This window comes from Syngnathoides biaculeatus, chromosome 12, assembly GCF_019802595.1.
Source record: "Syngnathoides biaculeatus isolate LvHL_M chromosome 12, ASM1980259v1, whole genome shotgun sequence".
In the NCBI taxonomy this organism is placed as follows: domain Eukaryota; kingdom Metazoa; phylum Chordata; class Actinopteri; order Syngnathiformes; family Syngnathidae; genus Syngnathoides; species Syngnathoides biaculeatus.
The window spans coordinates 19,609,078-19,623,696 of NC_084651.1; the positions used below are offsets into that span (position 1 = coordinate 19,609,078).

The window sequence follows — 14,619 nt, forward strand, 5'->3', positions numbered from 1 at the left end:
TAGTAAGGATGTTACACACAGCCGTCATGACCATACAGCAGTTGACAAGAGACCATTCAGTGATGGCAGGCAGGCAGCAGGGAAAGACTGTGAATGCTGCCTCTCGCCAAAGCCAGTAGGGATTGGTTGCAGAACAGAAAATGGATGGATAGTTACTACATCCATCCATCCATTTCTTTGCCGCTTATCCTCAAGAGGGTCACGGGGAATGCTGGAACATATCCCAGCTGTCAACGGGCAGGAGGTGGGGTACACCCTCAACTGGTTGCCAGCCAATCACAGGGCACATTGAGACAAACAGCCGCACTCACAATCACACCAAGAGTGTCCAATTAATGTTGCAGGTTTTTGGGATGTGGGAGGAAACCGGAGTACCCGGAGAAAACCCACGCAGGCATGGGGAGAACATACAAACTGCACACAGGCGGGTCCGGGATCGAACCCAGGACCTCAGAACTGTGAGGCCAACGCTTTACCAGCTGAGCTACCAGCGTGCCGCCCTTACTCCATTGCAATGTAATTAAAAATAAAAACTTTAATAAGTGATTTACATATCTCAGATTCAAAATACATTGTTAGTCCCAGAAGGCCAATTCAGTCTTACAATAAACCCATTCATAGTACAACGGGATCATCAAATCAGGAAATATACACTAATATACACTACATACATATACAAACACAAAAACAGAGTTAACGTTAGCATTTGTTTTTGTCATTTTTTTGTGTAATTGTAAAGAGTATTTGTGGCCATCCCAGCCTGTAGTATTGAAAAACTGTCAAATGAGGGTTGCAAAAGAATAATAATAGCTTTCCTAATACAGCTTTCATGCAGTTTGACCCATCAGAATAGAAACAGCATCCACAGAATGGAACGCTTTTTAGTTTCAGACCCAGATGAATAAGTGTACTCTGTGCTAAGTGGACTGCATATTCATCACTATTTGAAGAACTTTTTTTTTTTTTTTTTTAAACTCATCCAGAACATTCCACACTGCTGTCAATCGTCCCCATCCGTCCATGTATGGGAGTCTGCAGGAGGAGGAGGAAATCATTTATTCATAACACCCGGCAACCAAAAGCAGCCTTTCTGACTGTTTATGACTCACAGGAATGAGGAGGTAATATTAGACACACAATCACAACTTTCATTGCTACTCGGGAGATAAGCATCTCCTCTCCGTGCTGCCTCCCAACATCCGCACATCACAGTAGAATTGCGTGTGACGCAGCGCATCGGGTCACACGAAATCTTTCCATAAAGACTTCTTCAGTCCTTTTCAGTGCAAAGTGATTCGTGTTGCCTGGTAAGCCTGCTTGACTCCGACTTCTGTCATATGGCAGAGCTTCCACGACAGCGTGTGTGTGCGAAAATTGGTTCAGTGAGTGACAGACATAAGAGGTTCACAAGTAAGTATACGTCTGCAATCATTCTCAGCTCCCTAACACTTTTCCTGCACGGTAACCGAAGGCTGAAAACAGTGAATACTTGATTATTCCTTCTTATCCCAAATGGGATGCGATGAGGCAGACGGGAGGCTTTACAAACAAGTGAGCGCTGGTAAAAATATGCGCGAGCACATGTTGCGCGGTGTGCAATGACATGAATATTAAGCAGGCTTTTTAATGTCTATACATCAAGTGCGCTGGAGTGTTTTTAGCTGGTGTTATTGTGTCATTGTAGCGCATTATCAAAACTAACAGCTGTCTTCTGAGTGACTTATGCCCAGTCATGCATTCAAAACACATTTGTCATGAGGAGCAATGATACGTGACCACTAAATTTAGTAGAATGCGTCGTAGTCACACGTGGAAAATTGGAGCTAACGTAGATCTGATTCACACTGTTTCGCCACAAATGGGAAAAGGCTCTACTTTTTACAAGACATCTTGTGTATTAAAACGTAAATAATTTTTCAACTGAAGGAGCTGCGACAATGACTGACTCACCCCACAATATTCCTTTACATTACCGGCACTCTTTAATTTGTCACTAGTTCCATTCCTTGTTTGGAAAGATTGATGCTTGGTTTTGCCGCAAATGAATTTTAATTAATGAATTGACTGGCAACCAGTTGAGGGTGTACCCCGCCTCCTGCCCGAAGATGGATGGATAGGCTTAGGTACTCCCGTGACCCTTGTAAGGAAAAGAGGCTCAGAAAATGGGTGGTTTAATTAATTCTACATATTGTTAGCATTGTAGCTTGAATTTTAATTTTTATTGTTCATAATCATTTTGAACTTACTGTCACAATATCAAATCAAAGATACCAATGTACTTGCTAATTCTTTTTTTCCCCCCTTTTTCTTAAAAGTCTGTGTAGATTTGCTGTCATCCAAGACATGGTCATCTCTCACAGTTGAATCAAGACATTGCTTATTTGTGGAATTTCCTTTGTTTTCTTATTTTCCCAAAATGTTCAATTTAAATGATTTAGGCAATTGTATGAAGTTAATGATAAATTATGTCTGTCTGGGTTACCGGCTGTCAATATGATTGGTAATCGGCACGGGACTTTTTCACAATGTTCAAGAACAACTTGGACATGGTCAAAATTCAGGAAATTGCTTCAACAAGGGGGCACATTGGACGGTGACACAGTCTGTCTCACATTTCTGATGACTGAGGTTCAATGACTGCAAAAGTGCGTGATTGGGGTCTTGTGTTAGACAGAAAATGTGTGTGTGGGGGGGGGGGCATCCCTCCACGACACCCCTGGATGGATGAATTTTCCTTTGCTTATTTTGAATGTTTCAAGGAGTGTCGGACTGTAGTTGATCATAGGGCACCTGAATGTATTCGGCACATTGGCCCGTCATTTGAACGACAAAAGAAAAAAACGTGTGGGGGGGGGGGAGGTTGCCTTCCTGTTGTTGTCATTAGAATATTTATGAAATCTCCATATCCCTATCCTTAAAGCACAACCCGATGATAAATCAACCAAATCTTGCAAGGAGAGGGTGGGGCACGGTGGGTTTATCGGTCCCCACACAAACACCAGCATGCTTGTCTTTCAGTCTCGGGAATGAAGAGAATCAATCTCTGCATCCATATGAGAATCAATGTGAGGTTTTGATGAGTGATCACGATGGACTTATGCAGCTACATGTTACACAATTGCATTTTGTCACTCCTTCGAAGATTTAAAACAACAGCCATAGCTTTCACGCACATTTTTTTTTAAGAGACAAATTCTTGAGAATTGCTATGGGTATGCTCAGAGAACTCATCACTGAAGACTGTCATTTGTCAATGTCAAGAAATCAAACAGACACAGGGAGGGATTGGATGAGTTCAGATAAAAGTTGCTCAATAACACAGGTGTCAAACTCAAGGCCCGGGGGCCAGACCCTGCCACATCATTATATGTTGCCCGCCAAAGCAAGTCACGTGTGTTGACTTCCATGATTCTTGATAAATTCTGTACTACAATTTTAAATTTTGATATTTGATAATGACATACAGCAGCAAATAAGTATTTGAACACCTGTCTATCAACTATAATTCTGACCCTCAAAGACCTGTTAGTCCACCTTGAAAAGTCCACCTCTACTCCATGTATTATCCTGAATCAGATGCACCTGAGTGAGGTCGTTAGCTACATAAAGACACCTGTCCACCCCATACAATCAGTAAGACTCAAACCTGTAACATGGCCAAGACCAAAGGGCTCTCCAAAGACACCAGAGACAAAATTGTCCAACTCCACGTGGCTGGAAAGGGCGATGGAGAAATTGACAAGCAGCTTGGTGAAAAAAATATTGGAGCAATCATTAGAAAATTGAAAAAGCTAAACATGACGGTCAATCTCAATCGGAGTGGAGCCCCATGTAGGATATCTCCTCCTGGGGTCTCAATGATCTTTAGAAAGGTGAGGAATTAGCCCAGGACTGCACAACAGGACTTGGTCAATGACCTGAAAAGAGCTGGGACCGCTGTTTCCAAGGTCACTTTTGGCAATTAACTAAGACGTCATGGTTTGAAATCATGCTTGGCACGGAAGGTTCCCCTGCTTAAACCAGCACATGTCAAGGCCCGTCTTAAGTTTGCCAATGACATTTGGATGATACAGAGAGTCATGGGAGAAAGTTTGGTGGTCAGATGCGACCAAAATTGAACTTTTTGGTCATAATACTACTAAGCGTGTTTGGAGGAAGACGAATGATGAGTTCCATCCCAAAAACGCCATCCCTACTGTGAAGCATGGGGTGGTAGCATCATGCTTTGGGAGTGTTTTTCTGCACATGGGACAGGACGACTGCACTGTATGAACGAGAGGATGACTACGGCCATGTATTGTGAGATTTTGGGGAACAACCTCTTTCCCTCAATCAGAGCATTGAAGACGGGTCTTGGCTGGGTCTTTCAACATGACAATGACCCGAAGCACACAGCCAGGAAAACCAAAGAGTGGCTCTGTAAGAAGCATATCAACGTTCTGCCGTGGCCTAGCCAGTCTCCAGACCGAAACCCAATAGAATATCTTTGGAGGGAGTTGAAACTCCGTGTTTCTCAGTGATAGCCCAGAAACCCGTCTGATCTAGAGAAGATCTGTGTGGAGGAGTGGGCCAAAATCCCTTCTGCAGTGTGTGCAAAGCTGGTGAACAACTACAGGAAACGTTTGACCTCTGTAATTGCAAACAAAGGCTACTGTACCAAATATTAACATTGGTTTTCTCAGATGTTCAAATACTTATTTGCAGCTGAATCACACAAATAAATTGTTAAAAAAAATAGTGCATTGTGATTTCTAGATTTTTTTTCTTTTTTTTAGATTATTTGTCTCACAGTGGACATGCACCTACGATGAAAGTGGGAGAACTTGCAGGGTGTTCAAATACTTACTTTCTTCACTGTATTGCATAGTTTCCAAACACATTTTATAGTAATTTTAACAACAGTTGAAAAAATATGATCCTTGATCTCTGATTTTAAAAAAATAGCTAGACATCAATTTGCTGTGTACAATAATATGATCAAGTCTAACATTATTTTGGTCCTCTGACAGAAACCGTAACTAGAATGTAACCACAACAAAAATGAGTTTGACACTCCTGTTCATGTTCATCACAACCAGCCTGGGCAAAAGAATACACTTGAGGTTTTCTGGTTTGGCTATTTCTCTGTTGGATGTAAAAATGAAACAAGACCTGTGTATGCAGCACCACACTTATGATTGTTTTGAACCGAGAAGTCAATATTTGTGTAAATTTTAGTGTCTGTAGTTTGCATATGGGCTCGAATGTTGAAAACCTCCTCAGCAGAACAGTTTTTATCATGGCACTATCGCAGTTGAAACCCAGGACCGGTTGCAAGTTAATCACATGAAACATACACTGCATGATATTCAAACAACAATTCACACAAAAAGAGAATTTAGTCTTCAGTTAACCTAACATAGGACTTTAGATTTTTTTTTTTTTTTTTTTGGTGAAACAGTGGATGACTTGTTAGCAGATTTGCCTGAGGACCAGGGCTCGAATCCCAGCTCCGCCTGTGTGAAGTTTGCATGTTCTCCCCGTGCTTGTGTGGGTTTTCGTCATGTACTCTAGTTTCCTCCCACATTTCAAAAAGGTTGACTGAAGAGTCTTACTTCCCTGTAGGTGTGAATTTAAGTGCGAATGGTCAGGCGCTGTTGAGCAGCGAAACAAGATGGCAGCATAATACAGGCTCCACTCAACTCCGAATAAAAACATTTAACTACCCGAATACAAGTGTAAGAGTGACTTTGAAAAATGTCTGAGACCACATCAACGACCAGCGGCAAAAGCTATGGTCGGACTCGTGGCACGCAAAAGCCAAAATATAATCAGCAGCATGGAGAAGAGCAAGAGGAGGCCTGTGAAAGCGTGGCAGACATGGCGGCTGTGCTAACGGAGCTAGAAGCCCTCGGCTCGGATTTTGCTTCCAGGTTCGACACCATAAACTGCCATTTGAAAGACATGAACAACTCTATCAACGCTTTGGAGCAAAGCACGGTTGAGGTCAGGAACAACACAGCCTCCAACATAATGCGTCTAACTGAAGCCGAGGAGCGTATATCATCTCTGGAAGATGATTTGGAGGTGGCTGAAGCGGAGCTAGCGACTGCTGCCAAACGCATCGCTCTTTTGGAAACCAAGGCGAATGATTTAGAGAACCGGGGGCGCCGCAAAAATCTTTGTCTGTTTGGCCTACGTGAAAATGCTTAAATGAATCGGTCCTTATTGGAGTTTGTGGAGCACAAGTTACCAACATGGTTGAAACTCGGCGGTGACAGGGGCTTCATTCTTGAGCGTGTACACCGGACTCTGGCGGGGCCAAAACCAGGGCAAAGTAGAGCTTTGATCATTTGATTTCTGAAGTTTCAAGACAGAGAATTAGTTCTAGGCACCGCTAGGCAGCTCAACATTACCCATGAAGAAAAGATGCTCACATTTGCATCAGATTTGTCGGTCGAAATGACGCACTGAGTTCAACGTGGTGAGAAAGAAGATTGTGGAGAAAGGGCTTTACCGTGGATTCCAGATTTACCCCTGCAAGTTGAGAATCCTACATGAAGGAAGAATACAGCCGTTTGCCACGCCTAGAGAAGCTGAGAACTTTTATCAGACAATCACTTGAACGTTATGGTGAGCTTCATGATACACTCTTATGTCAGACCTTTATAAGTTGTGCCCCTCTACCGGTTTTTGGTTTAGCTTATATAGTTATTGCTCAGTGTGTGCTTAGTCAACATTGGTCATTTTTTTAGTTTGACCTATTACTTTTTCTTTTGATTTTATTCATTTATTTATTCTTGTGGAGGGGGAAAAAAGAATAGTAAGTTTCGGGTATGCTAGAGTTGCTATTGTATTATTTATTTATTTTTGGGGCGGGTTGGGTGGATGCCACAATTTATGTTTTTTCCGTTTTTCGTTTGCTTGAATAGTTTTACCATTCCTCCTTAAGGTGGATTGGTGTTAGTCCCCATATCTGTTTTATTTAGAGTAAGGGATGGGGATGCTTTATAGATTTTTGTTTATAAAGTTTCATGTTGTGTTGTTTAGTTTCAGTTGCACACACATTATGTTAATCCAAGTCACTGTTTTGATAATATTGTGTTTTGAATGCTGATGGAAAGTACAAGTCATAAAATTGTTGATTTAAAGATTACAAGTTGGAATGTCAGGGGTCTTAAAAATCTTAATACATTGAAACAGGTTATTAATAGAATTAAATTATTGAATGCTAAAATAGTACTCCTTCAGGAGAGTCATTTGACTGATTCAGAAATCAAATAAGGTTAGAAATAGGTGGCCTGCAAATGTACTATATGCATCATACAATAATTATGCAAGGGGTGTTTTAATTTTTGTTCACAAAACTATACCATTACAAATCACTAATACAATTCAGGATCCAGCAGGGCGTTATGTGATAATGCAGGGTACTATTTTTCTCTCTCGCATTAAATTTGGTATGTGTATATTGTCCAAATGAGGACAATCCTAAATTTTTTAAAGACCCTTTTCTCACAATTTCTGCTTTACATGGGTCAGTTATAATTGGCAGTGACTTTAATTGCACATTAAATCCTGTATTGGATCGTACTATAGGTTTAGATCTAAGCGAAAACAAGGAAAATTTTAAAACAATATAGTGTTGATTTAAATTTAGCTGAAATTTGGAGATATTTTAATTCTTCTAAAATGTAATTTTCATGTTATTCAGGCTCCCAGAAATCTTGATCGCGCATTGATTACTTTTTTGTCTATCAAAACCTTCTGTCAAAGGTTAAAAACTGCATGTATGACAGTATAGTGATTAGCGACCATGCACCAATATCTATGAATATTCAAATAGACAAACTTTGTCACTGCCCCTGCAATTGGCGATTTAAATCTATATGACTGCAGAATGAAAACTTTGTTTCCTTCATAAAAAGTAAAATTGATTTATTTTTTGCAATTAATACAGATCAAACGGGAGCCTGTACAAGATGGGAAGCATTTAAAGCTTACATTTGAGGAAAAATTATTAGTTATACAAGTTGTAAATCTAAACAACAAAAAGCAGAGATGTGTGATTTAGAGAAGCAAATAAAGGAGTTAGAAAATGATTTAAATCAGGTAGATGATCCACTTAAACATAAAGAATTGCTATTTTTAAGAAGTAAATATAATAAATTACCTACAGATAAAGCGGCAAAAAGTTTATTATGGCTTAAGCAGCGTTATTACGATCAAGGTGAAAAAGCGGGTAAACTTTTGTCTTGGAGGATTAGGAAATTACAAACAGAACGGGCAATTAATAGCATAAGGACATCCAATGCAGATTTGACTGTTGACCCTCAAGAAATTAATAGTACGTTCAGGGATTTCTATGAACATTTGTATAAATCCGAGATACAACAGACTTCGTTTGAGAGGGATGCATTTCTTGATTCACTTGTATTTCCAGTGCTATCAGAGGAGGTAAAGCAAAACTTAGATAACCATCTCACAGAAGAAGAAATTTCTGCTGCTATTCAAAGTATTAACACTAATCGTGCTCCTGGGCCCGATTGACTGACTATAGAATTTTATAAAGCATTTCAAAAACAATTATTGACTCCATTGATGGACATGTATATAGAATCATATAATAAGGAGACTCTTCCTCCTACATTGAGACTTGCGTTGATTACCCTGATCCTCAAACCTAATAAGCCTTCCACAGAATGTTCCTCGTATTGACCAATAAGCTTGATGGGATGAGATACAAAAATACTTTGCAAAGCCCTGGCAATACGATTGGATCAGTAAATACCTAGTTTAATACATAATGATCAAAACGGTTTTGTTAAAAAACCTCAAGGATTTCACAATATCCAAAGAGTTTTGAATATATCACATGAAAAGGCAGAGTGTAAAGACACAACACTGCTGTCGTTGGATGCACGTCAGGCCTTTGACGGAATTGAATGGTCATTTTTATTTAATGTTCTACCGCGGTTTGGATTTGGCAATAATTTTCTTAAATGGTTAAAAATTTTATATACAAACCCTACTGCTAGTATTATCACTAACAGTATTTCTTCTAAACCAATTGTTTTGGAAAGATCCACACGCCAGGCCTGTCCTCTTTCCCCAATGTTGTTCATTTTAGCCTTAGAACCCCTGGCCATGTCGATTCGTATGGGTAGAGGCTTGACGGGCATCCAAATTGGTGATCAAGATCACAGAATCTCTCTTTATGCTGATGACGTCATTCTCTTTTTGACTAAGTTATCCACGAGCCTTCCAAATTTATTGGAGCAAATTAAAAACTTTGGTAGTTTCTCAGGTTATGTGATTAATGATACAAAGTCATCCATTTTATTTTTAAGTACTGAAGAGAGACTTAATCCTGTGGTTAACACTCCTTTTTTGAACGCGAGAGATGGATTTACTTATTTGGGGGTCAAAATTTCGTCCAGGTTAATTATGACCCTTTAATCTTGGAGGTACAACAGTTACTAGAAAGGTGGATGATTATGCCAATTTCAATGTTGGGACGTATAAACAGTTAAAATGAGCATTTTGCCGAAATTTTCAAATTTTTTTTCAAACCATACCTCTGCAATTACCTGACATCTTTTTCACTAGCCTCAACAGAATGCTCCTCAATTTTATTTGGAATAATAAGAAAGCCATATTAAGACTACAGTTGCTTTACAGCCTTATGAAACTGGAGGGTTACAATTTCCAAACTTTAAATGGTATTACTGGTCTGCTCAACTACGCTCAGCTATGTATTATTTTTCAACATCACCATCCCCCTCTTAGGTAAAAATAGAGCAAGCAAGAGTACCACACCTTCTATTAAAGTATCATTTATATTCTGCTGAGGATAGAGTATTAAAACGGCACCAACCGAGAATCCATTTTTGAAAAATACTATAGATATCTGGTTTGAATAACACAAACATATAAGGGACACTCCTTTACTTTCACGCTTCTCTCCCATATGGGGTAATGGGACTTTGAAAGCTGGAGGAGCAGATGGGGGTTTTAAATTATGGGCAAATAATGGTATAAAATCAATAGGTGACCTTTCAGCAAATGGTTAAATGCTTACATTCATTCAAAAATGTCAAACATTTTCTATTCCCAATAAGCATTTTTTCAAATATCTGCAGTTAAAACATTTTGTCACCACAAATCAAAAACAATGTATGAACCCCCTTTGTCCAGTTTAGAAGATATTGTCCAGTCAGGTTTGCATGGATGTAAGCAGATATCTATGTTCTATAAATCTCTAGTCTCACATGATACAGAATCAAGTAAAAATAGATTGGAGGCATGGAAACTAGATATTAAATAAAAAATATTGAAGTAATTGATTGGGAACATGCATGCCTTAAAGCACAAATACAAACAATAAATACTAGAATGAGGCTATTACAATAGAAATGGCTGATGAGGACTTATGTGACTCCTGTTAAATGTCATCAGTGGACCCCTGACATTCCAGAGACGTGTAGTAAGTGCTCTAATGACAAGGGTACTTTATATCAAGTCAAACATTATTGGAAATCTATTGTTCAGACAATTTCTATAATAGTTGGAATTCAGGTTCCTCATTGCGCAACACTGCGTATTTTAGGTATATATCCCAAGGATTTTGCTGTTAATAAAAAGAAGGCGACGCTTATAGATTTTGGTCTCCTGCAGGCCAGGAGAACAATTGCATTAATTTGGGAAAAAGTGGACGTTCCTTCAATAAAAGTATGAATGTTGGAAATAGCATCTTGTGTTGCACTGGAAAGACTCATGTATATCATGAGAGGAAGAGCTCAGGAATTTGAGGACATATGGAGACCCTTAGAAGAGTTTTTGAAAAAAAAATGTGAATTATTTGTGATCTTTTTTTTCTAATACTATTATGTCTGTGCATACTGTTTTTTTTTGTTTTACTGTTATTGTGTTGTTTTCGTAATATTATATATGAAAAATCAAATAAATATATTGTTTATAAGTGCGAATGGTTGTTTGTGTGCCCGGAGAATGGCTGCCAACCAGTTCAGGGTCTACCCGCCTCTCGCCCAAATATAGTGGAGATGGGATCCAGCACGACCATGACCCTAGTGAATAATGGAACACTGCTGGATGTATGTTTTTGGGATTTAAAATTAAGATGAAGAGGAGTGCCTGGATACTGAGATTCATACTCAGGACCTCAGAACTGAGGCATATGTGCTAACTCCTAGGTGCAGAGTGGTCTACAATTGAATTAAGACGAAACATTTGCAGGCTTTAATGTTTGATAAGCTTACAGCCGTGCTACATTGAGAACGCCCAATCTCATCAGATGTGGTTCGTACTTGGATGGGAGACCGCCTGGGAATACTAGGTTCTGTAAACTTCTCTCCCTGACTAAAATGCAGAGGGGTTGCGTCAGGAAGGGCATCCGGTGTAAAAAAAAAATGAGATGACACCATACCAGATGACACAAACTGGACAAGCCGAAAGGAAAAGAAGAATGTTTCTTGAGTCGATGGTGCCATGGAGCATTGTGCGCTAGCTAGCATATTTAGTGGAGGCATTATTGGGGGACTAGCGAGGAGCAACAACTGCCGCATCTACGTTGGCAACATAATGCCCAACAGCCGCCCCAAGGGCGTCAAAGACGTATTCTACAAGTACAGCTCCACCCATGACATAGAACTGAAAAATCGACGAGGGAGATCACCATTTGCCTTTGTGCGGTTCAAGGACCCAAGGGACCCAGAGGACGAGGTGTACGGCCACAACTGGGACTGCTACCAACTTTGCGTGGAGTTCCCCTGAAGTGGCTGAGGAGGAGCGGATTATTACACCCTCTTGCAGAAGTTTGCAGTAGTGGAGACTAAAATGTATTGCTCAGAAGTGAATGGGGAGGTAAATGAACTGTGTTAAACAAACATTCACTTAAAACAGTGGAGATGAGCATGCTAACACACAGCTGAGGACCACAGATAATGTGACCAAGAAAGCAGACTGCATTGTACTGGAGTAATACATCAAGTGAGAATCCTCTCTGGACTTGTCTTGGTAAAAAAGCTAAAAGTAAATCATGTCTCCTGGACGTGGGAGGACGAATCACAGGGCAGGCACAGCAAGCTGAACTATGGCAATACAATTGGCCTTCACTTCCTACGAGACAGAGGTGCTCTTTTACCCCTGTACATGGGAGGAAACAGGACTGGACCACCACGAATGGGAAGCTTAACAACAAACGTCCAAAACAACCAAAAGTAAAAATGCAGAAGAGATTTGCTCCACAATCGAAGGATTCTGGATCTTGATAGGCTCACCATCCAAGGCAAGGACCAAAAACAAAATGTAAAAGGCCACAGGAAAGCCAAAGGCTGGGACTGAAATGCTGATTGTGGGTGACTGCGCTATAAATGAAATACAAAGGATGTGCAGTAAGAACACCGAAGTTCTCTGTTTTCCTCAGAACATGATCTGGATGAGAGAATTCTTCAAATTGCAGATGAATATCTTATTGCGAAAAACATTGTTCTGCATACAGAGCCAAAAGATATGTTCAAGAAACAATCTGAGGTTTTAAAGCGAGCCTTTATTGGACAATTAAACACAGTGAGCTCGCTGAATGCAGCTGTACTCATCAGTGGACCAGTACCACCTGTCAGAGGAGGAAAGATTCAGTAGGTTGTTGGCACTGAATAAATGGCTTTTATCGGCATGTGCTGAACATTCAGAGCATTTTATTAATCATTTTTACATCTTTTTTGGAACATAGGTCTCTTTTTAAGGCAAATGGATTTTATTTGAACAAGTCAGGGGTGAAACTGCTTACCTTCAACATATTTTATTTCCTACGTTATCTATCTGTTCTCAGTGCCACGGGTGGGATAAACAACGAGTTATCTCACAGAGAGGACCAAACAAAGCCCATCAGAAACCTTGCAGAGGAACTCAATCTGCTGTCATTCGAGAAGTACTTCGGAGAGGAAAAAGCCATGAGGGGAAAGAAGCTTCCCGAGCCCCCCAATCCCCTGACAGGTCATTGCCCCCCCCTCATTCTCATTTCTCCCCTCACCTGAAATTTAGGGAGGAGATTATGGAGCAGGTCAACACTAGGCTCAGATTTAGCCCCCAGCCAAATGGCTTTCCGTCCCTAATAGACCCCCCCCCGCAAAGTTTTGCCACTGAGCTCCGTCACCACCTCGATACCGCCATCTTGTTCTGTCTCCCCAGTCTGACGTGATGAGTAGAGGGTCGGGGCTGTGAGGATTACAGGAGTCGTCACTTTTCCGAGGACAAAATGAGACCCTGTTCATTAAATGTTTTAAAATTTCGGTAGATTTCGATGACAGAAGGAGAACTGTGACCCAGTCAAAACACAGAGCTGTACTCTTAACACATCTTTAAATAAAGTAAACATACCTTGTGTGCCAAAGACTGCTAACAAACACAGGGGGCACACAAAACCTCGAAACCTAACATTTAAGTTGGCTTTATTAAATGTCAAGTCTTTAGTTGGGAAAACATTTCTAATCACTGAGCAGACCCTAGATTTTATTTTTTTTTAATTGAAACAGCTGCACTAATTGAGTTAACTCCTCCTGGTTATACTTTTATCAGTTAGGCTAGAGTGAAAACGATAGGAGACGGGTCGCAGTCTTATTAAATGAATTATTTCAATGCCAAAAGTTATTTCCCAGAAGTTTTCAGTCTTTTGAACACATGGCTGTACAATTGAGGACCTTATCCAGTGTCCTGTTTCTCAATGTTTACAAGCCCCCTAAATACTTCCAGACTTTTTTAATGACTTAGTGAACTGATGTCTGTGACCTGTGTTGAGTTTGGAGAAAATCTGAGAAGGAGTCCTGCTCTCTGTTCTGGGACCAGTTTGGTGTGCACACTCAGGTTCTTCATGATGGTGTAGTTCGGTCTCATCTTGTCAGTCAGGCCTGAGAAACAAACCACCTCAACTAGTAAGAACCCAGACCTTTTCCTCCCCGAAGAAAAATGACGTGCGGTAAGTGTGAGTTGATGACTATGGAACACATTTGTTTTCAATTTGGGGTTAAGAAATGTTATGTGATGTGACATTGCTGTCACAGCTTTTTTCAGGACTATTTGAAAACCTTGTTTAACCAAGTGAAGCGATTCACATTTCCAACGTCACCTATGCTGGCCACCATGTTTGAAAGGTTGTCATGGACACATTTGCATTCAGTCACTTGATTGGATCAGGACGTTGAGTAGATAATGACTTTGTGAGTTCAGACAACAAATGTGTAAGGTTTGGATTTGTGGTGGATTATGGGTTAGTTTCTAGTTTACAGCCATGCTACCCTGAGAACACATTGCATCAGATCTCGGAAGCCAAGCAGGTTTGGCCCTGCTTAGTACTTGGATGGGAGACCGCCTGGGAATACCAGCTTGTCTTCCCGGCTAAAGCAGAGGAGTTGCGTCAGGAAGGGGATCCGGCGTAAAACTGTGCTACACAAATATACGTTTATCTAAGATGACAGGCTGTGGCGAGTCCCAATGGGACAAGCCGAAAGGAAAAGAGGATTTTTGTTGGTGATTTTAACATCCATGTGAACAACCACGTGGACAAATGGACTAAAGACCTGAGTATTTTCACACTGGCTGCCTGCCCGCGAGAGGATAGACTTC

The 14,619-nt window shown here is 40.5% G+C and overlaps 1 protein-coding gene across 2 annotated transcripts in view; it reads right to left on the bottom strand.

The window, feature by feature from the left end:
- Positions 1-520: 520 nt before the first annotated feature.
- Positions 521-14,619, bottom strand: part of ggps1 (geranylgeranyl diphosphate synthase 1) — a 47,288-nt gene continuing 33,189 nt past the window's right edge. Inside the window, exon 4 of one of the 2 annotated variants that reach the window (XM_061836973.1) lies at positions 521-1,032. In XM_061836973.1, the coding sequence (XP_061692957.1) occupies positions 976-1,032 (57 nt within the window). In that variant the 3' untranslated portion in view covers positions 521-975. Of the gene's footprint in view, positions 1,033-8,645; positions 13,905-14,619 lie in introns of those variants that run through there. The other variant, XM_061836974.1, reaches the window with a different exon arrangement.